General features: G+C 56.0%; 2 protein-coding genes across 5 annotated transcripts in view; both read left to right on the top strand.

Annotated features, from left to right (window-relative positions):
• The first annotated feature begins 250 nt into the window (after positions 1-250).
• On the top strand, positions 251-11560 carry LOC309520506 (death-associated protein kinase 2-like). 3 transcript variants are annotated; one of them, XM_082202385.1, is made up of 13 exons: positions 251-575; positions 2862-2933; positions 3998-4146; positions 4368-4589; positions 5287-5425; positions 5536-5665; positions 6494-6542; positions 6988-7014; positions 7743-7895; positions 8350-8395; positions 8604-8693; positions 9347-9430; positions 9604-11560. In XM_082202385.1, the coding sequence occupies exons 2-13, from the start codon at positions 2865-2867 to the stop codon at positions 9682-9684; spliced, it is 1239 nt and encodes a 412-aa protein (XP_082058511.1). In that variant the 5' UTR covers positions 251-575; positions 2862-2864; the 3' UTR covers positions 9685-11560. The 3 variants fall into 3 exon arrangements, with proteins under 3 accessions (XP_082058511.1, XP_082058512.1, XP_082058513.1); XM_082202386.1 differs by lacking the exon at positions 251-575 and adding an exon at positions 600-823; XM_082202387.1 differs by lacking the exon at positions 251-575 and adding an exon at positions 902-1267.
• A 3493-nt stretch (positions 11561-15053) lies between these two features.
• The window catches only part of INSRR (insulin receptor related receptor), a 36059-nt gene continuing 35645 nt past the window's right edge, over positions 15054-15467 (top strand). Inside the window, exon 1 of one of the 2 annotated variants that reach the window (XM_082202042.1) lies at positions 15054-15442. In XM_082202042.1, the coding sequence (XP_082058168.1) occupies positions 15274-15442 (169 nt within the window). In that variant the 5' untranslated portion in view covers positions 15054-15273. The remainder of the gene's footprint in view (positions 15443-15467) is intronic. The other variant, XM_082202041.1, reaches the window with a different exon arrangement.

Below are 15467 nucleotides of genomic sequence, written 5' to 3'. Positions count from 1 at the left end.
GGGAGGCAGAGAAAAGCAGAGTGGGAAGGGTTAAGAGAGTTTTAACTTCACTTTCAGTCCGGGTGACAGCTCTTTAAGCTTGGGCCACCCGTGTCCACCCCTTGAAGGGTCTGTGCCCAGGCTGCTGGAAGTCCAGGTGGGTCGGAAGTCAGCAAGAAACCTTCCCTGTTCTACACGCCCAGCAGCTGGTTGACTGCCTTGCTCCGGGGGCTCCATCAGAGCTGCAGTTGGGGCGGGCAGGGAGAGGATGGAAGGTCCTCCTCACGGGGCAGCGGCTGGGAGGCCTGGTCAGGAAGGGGGCTCTCCTCGCAAGCGGAGAAGGAGCCCCTCCAGGGCCCTCGGGCGGCTCGCGGGCGAGGGTGCCGGAGGGAGGCGTCTTTGGGAGATGCCCCTCGGAAGGGACTCCCCGGCCGGAGCGCGCCCTGCACAGCCCCGAGGCGCCCACGGGAAGGAAAGGGTCCCGGGCTGGCGGGGCGGCTCCTCCTCTTCGCAGCGAGCCAGGACCAGACCGTCGGCGTTGCGGCCGGAGCAGGAGGGCTGGCTTGCTCTCTCGGGCCGGCGCTGCTGGACCGGAGGTAAGCGGGGCGGCGCGGCGGAGGGAAGCGCCCTGTCTAGCCCCCGTCGGGGCTCGCCGGGCTGCGGGAAGGAGGGCGGAGGGCGCCGCGGGCGGCTGGGCTTCGGTCCCGCCGAGGGGGGACCGTTGCCTTTCTTGGGAACTCGCCCCCCCCCCGTGCCGCTGCTCTGCGAAGGGAGCCCGAGAACAGGGGATCGACTCTGCCTCCTTCCCCCGCCCGCAGTGGAGCTGCGCCGCATCCAAGGCCAGGCAAGTCTTCTCCGTCCCTGAAGCGACGACGGTGCCACTAGGCAGCTCCTTCCTCGGGAGTAAGACCCTGTCTGCCGCCCTGCCTGGCGGGCTTTTCTCCCAGGAAAGCGGCGGCCGAGCGAGGATCGCAACTCGGCTGCTCTAGCGCGCGATCCCAAGGCGGAGGCGCCGCCGTCCCGCCTTCCTCGCGCCTCGAGAGCGCAGCTGAGGTATCTGGAGGGGAGACGGTCCGCCCTGCAGGGTCTCTTCCAGGGTCCCCAGGACCTTTTCCCAGCACGGACCAACGCCGCCTGGCCGGTTCCTTGCATTTGCTTGCCCGGGATTATCCGCCCTCCTTCCCCGGAGGCGCGCTTCCCTCCCGCCCTCCCTCCGAGTCCAGGAATTTGCCGCTTGCGACATATTTCCACCGCCCTCGCCGCGAGTTTTCCTCCTGCCTCAAATAAGGTGTTTGTGCTGCTGCTGCTGCTGCTGCCGCGTTTGGGGCATGCCAGGCCGGCTGGAAAGACAAATGCGCCCCCGGAGCAGCAGCGCCGTCCAGCTCCGGGCGGGGAAGGAATGTGTCCGCCGCCGGGATGGATGCCTCGGCCCGCCCTGCTCCTCCCCGTCTCCGGGGCGAGGATCCTCGGGCTGCCCGAGATGGGAAAGAGGCTGCTGGTGCTCCAGGGACCCGGCCTGGCGCAGAGACAGCGAGACTCCTTCGCCTTCCTCCCGCGGCCCGTTTGCGCGGGGCGGCTTTTGAACGCGCAGGCTTCTTTCTGGCTGGGGGCGCCGTGAAGCAAAGCCCCCTCGCCCTCTCTCCTCCTGGCAGGCTCCCCCCTGCTCCTGCCCCCTCCCGCTTTAGCTGCCTGGACAATAGCGCCCCCCCCTGCCCGGCATTTCGCCCCCTCCCGGGCCTGTGGTCTCTCTCCTGGCAAAGGGATGGGCCGCCGGAGTTCGGTGGCAGAGCAGCTGCTCGGCGTGCAGAAGGTCCCGGATTCCCTCCCCGCAGGGCCGAGAGAGGCCCCCGTATCTGAAAGCCCCAAGAGCCACAGTCAGTGCTCGACCTTCCAGAGAAACCTGCAAGCGCGCTGCGAGCCCAGTCGCCCCTCCTGCTCTTGTGACCCCCAGGAAGGGCATGCAGAGCCTTCTTGTTTCGGATCCTGATATAGCTGTACATGCGTGCAGACGCCCCAGACCTGCACCTCACAGGCGGGCTTCTGCTTTCTTACGGAACAGGCCTCTCGCCTTAGCAGCTGCTTGAGAGTGGCCCGTCCGCACCACATCCCGCTTTGCTCTCTTGCGCCATCGCGCAGCAAACGCCGAGTCCAAAAGCTGCTGGGTTTCTGCAGGAAGTGGCGGCCGTGTTGCAGCGCAGCCCGCCGCGCACGAATCGCCGGGCAAGCGCGATCCACAGGCCCCCGGGTCCGCCCTGCGTGCGCGGCCTCCTCCGCCAGACCCCCGCCCCGCTTTCCCCCGGGGGGGGGGATCGGGCGCGTGGAAAGCAGCTCCGGGCGCCTCCGCCCCTTCCCGCCAGGTGTGCCGAGGGCTCCTTCCGCAGGAGGGCCAGGCTCCTCGGCTGCCGGAGCCCCAGGAGGAGGAAGTGGAAGCGATGGTCGCCTGCAGCCGGTGCCTCCCGGAGCTGCGAGGCGCCGAGGGGCCCGGGAGAGCCAGCGCGTGAGTGCGGCGAGGCGGCCGAGGGCTCCGTCTCCTGCAGCCTCGGGTCGCCCCGCGGGGGGAGAGAGAGAGAGAGAGACCCCCCCCCCATGAGGAAGTCGCTCCTCTCTCCCTCGACTAGGCCCGCGGAGAGGACTCGCCCCCGTCCCCCGGCGGGGAGGCCGAGATCTGCGGGGCGGGGGGGGGGGACCTGGGAGATGCCCCTCCCGCGCGCGCACGTGTGGAAGGGCCGTGGGAAAGTGTAGGGCGTCGGGGCTGGAAGCAGACAGGGAATTCCCCGGTGCTGGTGCGGGCGGGGAAGGGCCTCGGTCCCGGCGGAGACACCGATGGGGGCGGAGAGCAGCCCGTCCCTCGCAGAGGCTGACCGCTTCCTTTCCTCTTGCAGCTGATGGCCAAGGATGGAGGGGGCGAGGTCCTTGCCAGTGGTGAGGGGGGGCGCCTAGCCAGAAGCCCCGAGGTGAGTGGGGGCATCCGGGGCTGCTGCCGCCCCTCCCCGTCCCAGCTTGGGGTCCCAGCATGCTCAGTTCACAGAGCCCTTCCTTCAGCCACCAGAGACTTCTGTGGTTCCTGGAAGTTTTAAACATGTCACATCATGTGCTCAGGGTGCTTATTTTCTTTTTAAATCAGGGTTGGCCAAGGGATCGTCCTGGACATGATGTATATTTTGCTCTAGGAAGCTTAGTTTGGTCAGAATGGAGTCTAGGCTTCCAGAGTTAACACTAAATACATTACGTCTGGTAAATGAGCCACCTTAGTCACTAGAGGGCCGTGAAAAATGGTGTCCCTGGCTTTTCAGACTTGTCTACCCACGTACTATCTGAAACCAAAGGGCGCATTGGTTGCAGGATGTGAATTTTTTTCCTGCTCTCTTACCCTACTACCAAGAACCTTGATTAAATTCTAAGACTTACTGGGTCCAGGGCTTTAGGGGAGTCTGGCACCCACAAACACATAACAATATGAATGTCTAAAGAGGTTGGGGAACTTGCAGAAGACCATAAAGCGCTGGGTCCCAAATGGCCTAGTTGCACTACAGTTGGTAGAGTTTAATTACGCCTGGGGGGTGGGTGGCAGGAAAGGGCTGAGACCAGGGTGCCCCCCCCCCCACTGCAGGGGCTGCCCATATGAGTCAGGCAGACTGTGCTGCATTTCCCCAGGACATCTTGTTCTGCTAACACATCGTGGGCTTCAAGGGGACCCAGCCACCTGCTCCCGCTCTGTCTTTGAGGGGGGCTGGTTCTGTTCCACAAGGTCCCGTTCCCCCCCAGCCTGGATGCCCTGAAATCTCTCCCCAGCCCTCACCTCCCTTGCCTTCTGCCCAGCATTCCTGCTGCTGCCACCTACAGTGAACCTTGCCAAGTTCCTCCCCCCACCTTGCACTCAGGGAGCGGGTGCCTTGCACACCAACGGCAGGCAGAATGCGGGGAGTGGACCTGTCAGCTTCTGTGGGGGTCCTGCTGGGGCTGGCAGGTGGGGAGGGGGGCATCCTTTGACCTTGCCCTCCACCCCTGCTCTCTGCAGGAGGCCCTGTGCAGCCTGGACGATGAGGACAATGACGAGGTCTTTGAGACCCCCGACGGCCAAGGCCCACGGCCGGGCTGGACCACGTCAGCCACCTTCCGCCACTGCAGCGTGGATGAGCTTTACGAGCTGCTGGAGAAGCTGGGCAGGTGAGGAGCCAGGAGCACCGGCGGCCGGTGGGAAGAGCAGGGCCGGGAGGGTCTGGGGACAACAGAATGGGTCTTCTGGGCCCAGCCCCCAGTGGGAGAGGCTCCTGCCAGTCAGTGTAGACAGTGCAGAGCTCGATGGCCCCTGCTGCTCGGACCTGACCAAAGGTCTCTTGCTGTGCTCTTATCGTTGCTGCCCTTCTCCTCCTCCTCTCCCCACTCAGCGGGCACTTTGGGGTGGTCAGGCGCTGCCAGGAGCGCTGCACGGGCTCCTTCTATGCCGCCAAGTCTGTGAAGGTGCGGAAGCGAAAGGGGAGCCGCCTGGGCCTGGACCGCGAGCAAGTGGAGCGAGAGGTCTCCATTCTCCAGCAGCTCCAGCACCCCAACATCATGCGCCTCCATGACGTCTTTGCCGGGAAGGGCGAGGTGGTCCTGATTCTGGAGCTGTGAGTGTCGGATGGGAGGGGGCGCTGATTGGGGGCTCCAACTGTGGGACTTGCTTGTGGGGTTCACACTCTGGCTTAGTCTGCTGCAGCAGAAGCCACAAGTTGCCTTGTGGCACCTGAAAAGATTCCTAGCTTTAACAAGGAAACCTCCATGCAAATGACCGCAAAGTGACCTCCAGGCCACAAAAACTCCTTTAACAATAAACCTGTTTGGAAGCCCCCAGGCTATCATCATTTTGCAGGAGGGGCTCAGTTGCACTTCTGGTTTGCACAATTAAGAGTGGAGTCAAAGGGCTCTGTCACCTTTGCACAGCAAATCAACTTTTAAAAATGAATGGGCTGTTCATGGTTTGGAAGGTGGTGGAGCAATGCCTAGAAAAGCATGAGATGAACGAATTACCAAAGGGAAGGCACAGGCACACCCTGTGCCAGGGGAAAGAGTAGAAAGCTAACTGTTTTTGAGACTTCTGTCTCCCAGTTGCTCATAAAACTGGGGGTGCCACTACTATCGGGGGGGGGGCGGACTCCAGGTCTCATGACACCTTTGAGAAGGCTGCAAAATAAACAATATTTTGTAGCGCCCCGTGTTTCTTTCCTCCTCCTAATTCCCAAAGAGGGGCAGCTCAGGGAAGAGGCGGCTTGCCCCGGGACACACGCCGGGCCAGCTGCCCCAAATCCACCCTCCCTCCCCCTCCAGCATCCACGGAGGAGAGCTGTTTGACTTCATCGCAGAGAAGGAGCTTCTGACGGAGACAGAAGCCATCCAGTTCCTGCAGCAGATCCTGCTTGGCCTGAGCTACATGCATTCCCGGCGCATTGCTCACTTTGACCTCAAGGTACGCCAGCCCTGTGAGGGGCTTCCTGGATCTCTGGAGGCTTTTGAGCAACACAGGAGTCTTCTCTGAGGGCGCTCTGGTCCTATCTCCTTCCCTGATCTCTTCTGCAGCCAGAGAACATCATGCTCTTCCAGAAGGATGCCCCCAACCCCCTGATCAAGATCATCGATTTTGGCCTGGCCCAGAAGCTCGAGGAAGGCGTGACCTTCAAAAGTTTGTGTGGGACTCCCCAGTACATTGGTAAGAGGGCGGAGCAAGCTGGGGTCCTCTCCTGTCCCAGGGCCCCCGGCGGAGGAATCTCCCCTGCCCTCAACCAGCAGCTCAGCCCCTGCTGGGGACCGGGGTGGACTTGGCCACAGCAGAGAAAATGTTGCTGTTAGTTGTCAGACTTCTTAGTTGCTTCTTACACAAAAAAATCTCCAAGCGACTTAACAACACCTTTAAAAGCTTAAGCATGCCTGATAAAAGAGACACATTCTCCTCACAGAAACACCTGCAGTTACTGAAAACAAATGTTTGGGCAGCGAAGCGAGAGTGTCCCAAAGGGCGTCCCGTTTCTTGCCTGCTGCCTCCTCCCAGACCCTTCCCCACAAAGGCAGCGCAGCCATGAGCTCCAGAGGGTAAGGGCAGCGCAGCCATGAGCTCCAGAGGGTAAGGGCAGTGCTGCTCATGAGCTCCAGAGGGTAAGGGCAGTGCTGCGCATGAGCTCCAGAGGGTAAGGGCAGTGCTGCTCATGAGCTCCAGCTGCCATCAGCCCCAGCCAGGGAGCAGGGCGGGGGTTTAGTCCTGTGACATTGTCTAGAGCAGGGAAGCCAAGACCAGTCGGGGGTGGGCTTGGGCTCCCAGCAGCCAAGAGTTAAGGGTGGACATGGTGGAGGAGTTTGGGTTTGGAGGGGCTCCTTTTTAAAGCTGAAGATAATAAATCCAGGAGGAGGTTAGGCAGCACCGAGGCTGGGGTGGCTCTCGGGGGCCCGAAGGCCAGGGAGGTGTCCTGTCTCTCTGCTTTAATGGGAACCCCGTTTTGGTTTCTCAGCGCTGACACCGTTTTGCCTATTTCTTCTTCCTCAGCTCCTGAAGTGATCAACTATGAGGCTCTGAGCACAGCAACGGACATGTGGTAAGAAGCGGTAGCAAGTGTGTGTGTGAGAGAGAGAGACTCTGTGCCAACATCCTTCATGCCCTTGGGTGGCTGGGGCAGGTGGGGGAAGAGCGAGCGACTGGGGGAGTGAGCAGGACCCTCCAGGAAGTGCTCACATGCCAGACTCAGGCCTCCAAAGCACCACAGGAAAAAAGGTGCACAAGCTAAGCTCATGTTGGGTTTGTGTTTTACCTGTCTAATGTAAAGACAGCCACCCACACCCACCACCGGGCTGAGGCCTTCCTCCAGTCCCACCAGTCCTCCCTGAGTCTTCCCTCTGTCTGTTTGGGGTGGCCCACCCCACAGCCCTCCCGCCCTCCGCGCTGGATTTTGCATGCCCACCCAGTCCTCAGGTGTGTCCTGTCAAGGAAGGTACTTGCTGGGTGCTCCCTTCAGCTTCTCTCTCTCTCCCTTTTTCTGCCAGGAGCATCGGCGTGATTACCTACATCTTGTGAGTACCTTGAGACTCCCTGTATTTGAGGCTGGGGGGTGGGGGGTGGGCAGTGCTGGTGATGGCAGTGCAGGGCCTCAGAATTACTTACGCCTAGGATGCATTTTAATTCATTAAAAATTTAATTCGTCCTCAGAGGAAAAGAACAATTAGAAAATACTTTTTAAAATGGTGCTAAAGACAATGACTCCCTGTCGTCTCAGGCCTTTGATGACCTGAATGGCTTGATTCCAAAATCTGGTTTCAAGGTCTGGCGTTGCTGCTTTGCTGCTCTCCTCCTGGCCATGGGTTTGTATTGGATCCCACCCCCTTTTGTGTTGTTTGGTATGTTTTCATGGCACCTTTACTGGAAGCTCTCCTGCGATGACAACGTAATGAAGGGCAGTCTATAAATAAATAAAGGAAGCTGCGTCTTCCCAAATGCCCCTCCGTTCTGCAGGCTGCCAGCATTGCAGGAGCAATGGAGGAAATGGTACCTGGAGGGCAGAAGATCTCCCCACTTTATTGATCCTCATTGGCTACTTTCCGTAGCTGGTTTTTTTAGGACATTTGTTGATTTTGCACAAGGCTCCTTCCGTAAGTGCAAGCTCCCTTGGAAGAATTCCGGTTTTTAAATAATTCTTAAATGATTGCGCACACGCCCACCCATGCTTGTCTGCTCTGAATAATGCCTGCTTGATCCCCGCCGTGAGGTTTCCTTTTGATCCTACCCTCTCTGCCCTTTGCAGACTGAGCGGCATGTCTCCCTTCCAGGGAGAGACGGACGCAGAGACCCTGACCAGTGTCGTCTCCGGCACCTACGAGTTTGAGGACAAGTACTTCAGCCAAACATCGGAGCTGGCCAAGGACTTCATCCGGCAGCTGTTGGTGAAGGAGCCTGGGTAATGGCCCACCAGGGTGAATCTCTCCGGTTCTCAGTTTTCCTGTCTTAAATTCAGTTCTCCACATTTCAACAGCAATCTGCAATGAAAAAAAGCCCTCCTCATCAGCATTTTGGGATGAATTTCTCCTAATGGACACATTTTGCAATGCTTCCATAATGCATTTTTTGTGTCTTACTTTTACTAATATGTGTGTTTTTAATGAACACATGACTTGGCTGGAAGCTGCATTCAGAGGAGTGCAAATTTTGAAGGGTGACTACCTTTTGCTCCTCAAATTGTTCTGGGAAGTGCAAACAAGGGAGGTTTGCCTTTGAGATTCCCCCCTCCGTCTCTCCCTCCTGGTGGGACCTTGGCTCAGTCCCCAGAGGGATTCTCCTGCAAGCCTCCCTCTCTCCCCTCCAGCGGGGAAACGACAGAAAGTCAGGTGTGCGTTTCTCCCTCTGTGTTTCAGAGACCGAATGTCGGCCGAGGAATGCCTCCTCCACCCCTGGATCAAGGTCAGAGCCTGGGAGGGGAGGCTGGCTGGCTGGGGAAGCTGCCTTAGACTGAGCCAGACCTTCGGGATCTGTCCTTCAGCTCTTGGCTGAGATTTACGGGACCCCTCCTAGGTTTCTTCTCTGCCCCCATCCTGGCCTGTACTGATGGGGGAGGGGAGGCAGGAGGATTTTGGCAATGGGCAGAGTTGCAGGTGCCTGTTTTTTCCAGCCCCTGACCCGGAAGCAGGTTGCGAACCGAAGCCGCTCCTCCATCAACATGAAGAACTTCCGCAAGTTCAATGCTCGCCGGAAGTGGAAGGTAAATTGAGCAGCCCCCCCCCGCCTGCACCCTCAAAGCCAGTCAGCAAAAAGAAGCCGGAGGGTGCGGGACACCTGTCCCTTGGCAGTGGGGGTGCCCTACTCTGATCTGAACCATTATTATTATTATTATTATTAAAGTTTCATTTATGAATTGCTTCCTATGAGGCACTTGAAGTTATTTGCAGTGAAACAAAAGCCTATCTAAAAACAGTTGCTTGCACACATGAAAACAATTCAAAAATCAAAAGAGTAATTGCATACAGTTGTGCCTTGCGACTCGAACGATTTGGGTCCCAAACGCCGCAAATCTGGAAGTGAGCGTTCCGGTTTGCGAAGGTTCTTTGGAAGCTGAACATCTGACGGGGCTTCCGCAGCTTCCGATTGAGCACAAGAAGCTCCTGCAGCCAATCGGAAGATGTGCCTTAGTTTTTCAATGTTTTCGGAAGTCAAATGGACTTCGGGAACGGATTCCATTTGAGAACCAAAGTATGACTGTATTTAAGCCCAGTTTCAAATCCAGGGCCAATCCCAACAGCTCACCATCTCCCCTTCAGAGGCTTTTTGAAAGCGACACCTGTGGGCTGTGAGGGAGGGGCGCAAGGTCTTCCTGCGAGAGGCTCTGTGCGCCTCATCTCTGCATTTCCTCTCCAGCTCTCCTACAACATGGTGTCGGCCTGCAACCGCCTCTGCCGGATGGGCCTCCTGTGCCAGCAGAAACGCGACGAGGAGAACTTGGTGAGTGCCCTTTCCTGGGCGATGGCCTCCTTGCCCTGCTTCTCAACTCCTGAGGAAGAGGAGGGGCTGGGCCGGGGACCCTCCCCTGCCCCTGCCCCCCACGTCTTCCCTCCCAAGCCCCCCTGGCCCGGCTTTCATCCCCTTCACTCCGCCCTCCTCTGCCCCCCAAACAGCGCGGCTGTGAGAGCGACCAGGAGGGGGAGGCCAGCAGCCCCGTCACCCTCTTCCGCAGGCGAAGGAGCAGCTGCTCGTGATCAGGGACACCGGGAGGCAGCCGGCTCTTCCAGCCCCATCCGTTCACCACCCAGGAGGGTGCGGCACAGCATCCCGGGCTGCTCCAGCCTTCGACACCCAGCCCACGGTTGCTGCAATGTGGACAGGGAAGGGGCCTGCTGGGAGGCAGCCCAGCATTAAATGCCTGCGTTGCCCCACACTCCTGCTGTGCCAAGAGGGGGGGGGGCTCCCACTGTGGGCGGGAGACAGCTCTCTCTCTGCCCCCAGCACCCTGGGGCTTGGCGATTTGGTCAGATGGCTTCCAGCAGAGGGCCTTCTTAAAAAAAATGCTTTGTATGTATGTTTGCTTTTCGGGAGCGGGAGATTCACTTCCCAACTATTTCTGACCTACTTGGGGAACAGAACTCCACTCACCCCCCCACTACCCATCCCTTCCTCCAAGAATTCGTGACCGAAAAGGGTCCCTGGTCCCTTTTTCATAACGTGCAGAGCGTTAATGACATCTATACAAGCAAAGAAATGAAACATCTGTGTCTTCCTGCTCGCCTGCTTTTTGTTTTTGCTGAATTTGGTTCAAGTTAAAAGGTCAAGTTAAAAGGTCAAGCAGATCAACGACTGCTTCACAAAGGGGTTTGTGAGTGATTCCCAAGGATTCAGGTGTCCCCTCTTTCTAGGATATCATGAAGGGACTGTAGAAAAGTTCTTTCCTCTCTCTCTCTCAGCACCTATAATCTCCCACCCACACAGTCTGCACTGGGGAAAAAGTAATATCTGCCCACCTTGCAGAGATGCTGCCACGAGGGTTCGGGGGCCACCCTGTAGTTTAACTAGTTCAGCATAGAAAGCTGCCATTGGGCTTCCTCTAGCTCAGTGTTGCCTGCACTGACTGGCAGCAGTGGCCTGCCCAGGTTTCAGATGAGAAGCCTTTTCCACCGGCACCTGGAGATGCCCTGCCCCTGAGCCGCGGTGGTCCTTCCCAAGCCAAGCGACACGTTGCTGCCCCCCCCCCACTGCTGCCGAGGTGGGAGAGGCCGAGGGGGCCATGAGCCCAGCAGGGCAAAGCACCTGGCTCTGTCCTCTTCCCAGAGTTGTGTTGTTTAGTCGTTTAGTCATGTCCGACTCTTCGTGACCCCGTGGACCAGAGCACGCCAGGCACTCCTGTCTTCATGTCTGTTGCCTTTGTCCATGGAGTTTTCTTGACAGGGATACTGGAGTGGCTTGCCGGTTCCTGCTCCAGGTGGATCACGTTTGGTCAAAACTCTCCACTATGACCTGTCCATCTTTGGTGGCCCTGCACGGCATAGCTCATAGCTTCTCTGAGTTATTCAAGCCCCTTCGCCACGGCCAGGCAGTGATCCATGAAGGGGCTTCCCAGAGTAGACAGCAGATAAAAATCATTCTGGAGGCTGCAGTGGACAGAATTGGCCAGCAGGGGGCACCACAATGCAAGGACTGAGACCATGGGGAGGGAGGTCAGGGAGGGCCAGTGTGAAGAGTTTAGGGTGGTTTTTGTGGGGTGGAGTAAAAAGGGTCTTCTTGTGGTCAGCAGAGGGTGCTCCAGTATATAAGGACTCTGGTCTTCTAGATATTCAGACACACACTTTCATACTCGTGGGTTTGCGTGGTGGAAAGAATTGTAAAAAGTATTACCAACATGGTGAATTGTTTCTGTTAACTATGCAGCTATCACTGTTTGTCATGCCCTGTGTTTCATTTCCTCTGACCCCACTGTTTACAACTCCGCCACCACTTTGATGCCGCTTTGTTTGATATATTTTGTATGTCTTAAATTTTCGTACACCACTTGTGACTTTACTGGACAGCTGACGGTTTTGCACAAGGCCTACGCGGACCACAAAAGTTTATTATGCCATAATAAATTTGCTAGTCTTTAAAGTGCCGCAAGATTCTTCTGTTCCTTTTGCTTTGGGGCGGAGGGCCTCCTCCTCCTCCTCTTTGGCAAGCGATTGCACTTCCTCTCCCGTCCGCTGCTCTGGAGCCTCTTTTCTTTTCTTTTTTTATAAGATATTTATTAAGATTTTATAGTTACAATATTTCTGTAAATAGTCTTCAAATTTCTTCCAAACTTCTTTCACCAACTCTTCTCCCTGGTTTCGGATTCTGCCAGTCATTTCCGCCAGTTCCATATAGTCAATCACCTTCATCTGCCATTCTTCCAGAGTGGGTAAATCTTGTGTCTTCCAGTACTTTGCAATGAGTATTCTTGCTGCTGTTATAGCATACATAAAAAAAGTTCTATCCTTCTTTGACACCAATTGGCCGACTATGCCCAGGAGAAAGGCCTCTGGTTTCTTCAAGAAAGTATATTTAAATACTTTTTTCAATTCATTATAGATCATCTCCCAGAAAGCCTTAATCCTTGGGCACGTCCACCAAAGGTGAAAGAATGTACCTTCAGTTTCTTTACATTTCCAACATTTGTTATCGGGCAAATGATAGATTTTTGCAAGCTTGACTGGGGTCATGTACCACCTGTATACCATTTTCATAATATTCTCTCTGCCATTGCCGCCGTCCTGGTGCGTGACTCTGGCACAAGGCTTGTGACCTGCCTGCTTGTGTTTGTGGAAGTGCCCTCTGGAGCAGGGCAGGGGAAGAGACTTGCTTGCAATGTTGCACTTGGCCAAGACGACTCTCCACATGCGCACACCAGGAGGCCTCTGGCGAGAGCCCTCCTTTGTCAGTTCTTGCACATCATGTGCGCCAACTGAGCACGAAGGCCAGCGGGAGAGGGAGTGTGCGCATCGTGCAATATATATTTGCACATAGTTTTAAAGAGCACAAGTCATCACAGACGCCACGCTTACTTCAATGCAGGACTGACCTTTGGGGATGCAGGATTTTTGTGTGGCCTGTTCATTGTTTCAGCTTTGGCTGCCTAGATTTTGGCAAAGGCTGTCCAGGGATTAAAGTGTTTGTATGATCTGTCAAGTTGTGCCTGAATGATTATCATCTGCTCTGTGGCTCGTTACTTAGCCAATTGCCTGGATACTTCACAGGCAACCTGTTTTGCCAGGGGTGAACTGTTTGAAATCATTACCTAAAGTCCTTAATTGAGCAAGTTGAAAAGGCTGGCTTTTGGAAAGCCACGGTGAGACAGGGAGCGACTAAACAGCCACCTGATTACTAGCGTGGCAGCTGAAGCCAAGGGGTGGGACTCCCTCATCATGTTGAATAATCCAACGCCTTTTCTGTTTCGAGCTGTCAGTCATGCCCTCAGTCTTGACGAAAGCAAGTTGGGCAGCCCTTATGGGTGCAATTCAAGGTAGCAGCTTTAATTTTACAGATTTGAAAACTATTTTACAGCCAGCAGGTGAAGCACAAAAGATTTGAGATTGTGCACACACGACACATTTAGAGCACATGACTTCCTACTAAAGAATTCTAGGAACTGTGGTATGTTGTGGGTGCTGGGAATTGTAGTTCTGTGACTGCAGTTCCCAGGGTTCTTGGAGTGGGTGGGAGCAAAAATGCACTTTAAAGGTGTAGCGCTTTAAATCTAATAGAAGCCAAACTTGACAACATAACCTAGTGGCTGAAGGGCCAGGAACCCTAACCTTAAAGTCCCACCTGTGGTCTCCAGCAGGCTGTTACCTTCCTCCAGTTTTAGTGAAGAAAGGAGCAAACAGAGTTTATAATGAAACCCAACTTTGTGTAGAAAACTAACAAGCCTGTTTGCAAAATGAACCCCAAGCCTGATGCCTGTAAAAAGGAAAAACTTTCTTTCTGCAAAGTTTGCAGTTCATGAAGGGGTGAATGAGAGTTTACTTTGACCGGACTCTGACTGGTTGAAAAGTCAGCAGTTGGCAAGGTTTAGTTGTAAGGAAGCCACAAGCGACATTATCTTTAAAATTTGGAATCTGCTAAGGCTTGTTAATGAGGAGGATTTGTGTGATCTTTTACCTTGAATGCAAAAATAGAATTCCTCTCCTGAGCATCTGAATTTGGTATCTTCTAAATTGGTATCTTCCAAATGTAGGGAGGGGGCACCTGTGGGGCCATTGAGAGGTTTCTGGACTACAACTCCCATAATCCCAGAGCTGGGAGTCCCAGTAGTGTCTGGAGGCCTGCAAGTGCCCATTAAAGTTAGGACATCTCTGCCTTAGGTAGAGAAATCCCAATAGTAAGGATAGTGTTGTACCTTTTATAATTTAGTGTGTGTGTTTAAAGGATTATTTATCCTGCTCTTCCATCACAAATGCTCCCCCAGTGGCTTACAAATTACTTTAAAAACATAAAGACAGTTCCTGCTCTCAGACATACAATCTAAAAACATGACAGAAAAGGAAAATGGTTTGAGAAGGAAGAGGAAATGAGTACCATGTGACTCAGCCATTCAGGCGACCGACAGAAACCTCATGTGATCTACTGAGCTAACTTAGCTGCAGAGCCAACCTCTGGGAGGGATCTGAGTGGGGATACTGGGGAGGGCAGAGGGGCAGGGCTGGGTTGGTGCTTGCAGTGTAGAGTCCCCCTGAGCACGTGCAGAGTGCATTGAACGGGGGAGTCCCCCCGTTTAGGGATTAGAGGAAAGGCTAAGGCATCCAATTGTTGCCTAGGGGGCAGCAAGGTTGGCTGGAGAAGCAGAGAGCGGTCCCTGTCCTTGGAACAAATCTTAGCTCCACCTGTGAAATGGGGACTTTCTTCTGCTCTGTGCTCTAGATAGAAGAAGAAGGAAATCTCCTCCCCGAAAATGTTGGATAAGGAACGTGCGTAGCTGCCTTACACATACTGCATCGGAGCCAAGGTCCATCTAGCTCCCCGTTGTCTACACACTTTCTGGCAGCCGCGGCTTTCAGGCAGGGCATCTCCCCCGCGGAGATGGTGCCAGTGGGGACCTGGGCTCTGCATGCCAAGCAGCTGCTCTGCCCCTGAGCTTCCGCCCTTCCTCCTGCCAGTTAGTGCAGCGGATCTTCTGCCCCCCCCCCCAGTTTCCTGCAATGATTCCCCCTCTGTTCCTCTTTCATTGGCGCCCCTTTTGAGCCCCGCTCTTCTCGCCGTCTCCCCCACCCCCCTGATTGCCCCCCACTTTCTCTCCCTCCAGCGGCTGCTCCTCACTCCTTTCCTTATTTCCCAAACAAGAAAGGGAAGCCAGTTCCTCCGTCCAACCTCATCTTGCTCCAGTTGTCAGGCTAAATATTTTGAAGTAACAACCGAAAACAAACTGCTGGAACCGGCCCAGTTCTGGCTCTCCAGCCCTCGAGCAAGAGGCGGGCTGCTTCTCTCTCCCCCCCCCCCCAACCCCAAGGGGCAAGCCGTGCTGGTGTGCAAAAGGTCCTGTGCTGCCTGTGGAAGAGAGACCGGCTGGCTCCGCCCCTGAGCCGCTGCCCTGGCGGGGATGTGCCCGCGCTCCCTCCTTTCCCGGTGCCCAGGGGCCGGAGTCCCAAGGGGGCCAGAGGCTTCTGGGCTGCAGGATGGAGAGCAGCCGCCGCCGCCCCCGGGAGGGACCAGCCAGAGCCCAGGGGCTGCTGCTCACCCCTTTGCTGTGGACCTGACCCTCTGTGGCGGGAGGGGGCTCTCTACCCTCCCATGAAAGAGAAACCCCGGCCTCTTGTGATTGAGAGTGGAGCCCAGCCAACGCCCCCCCCATGTTGCCCCCTCCTCTCCTCCTTTGCCCTCCAGAACTGGGTTGTTCATGGACCATGGAGCGGAAGGTGAAAGGAGGGAGCCCCGCTCTCGCCTCCTGGCCGGCCAAGGAAGCCCTGCTCATCCTTTGCCTCTTCTGGCTGGCTCCGCCTGAACCCGTGGCAGCAGAAAGTAAGTGCCTCCTGCGCTGGGCAGC

Source organism: Podarcis vaucheri (assembly GCF_965113315.1).
Source record: "Podarcis vaucheri genome assembly, chromosome: 16".
Taxonomy (NCBI): domain Eukaryota; kingdom Metazoa; phylum Chordata; class Lepidosauria; order Squamata; family Lacertidae; genus Podarcis; species Podarcis vaucheri.
Note: the sequence above shows the minus strand (reverse complement) of the source record. Positions and strands in the feature narration are given on the sequence as shown.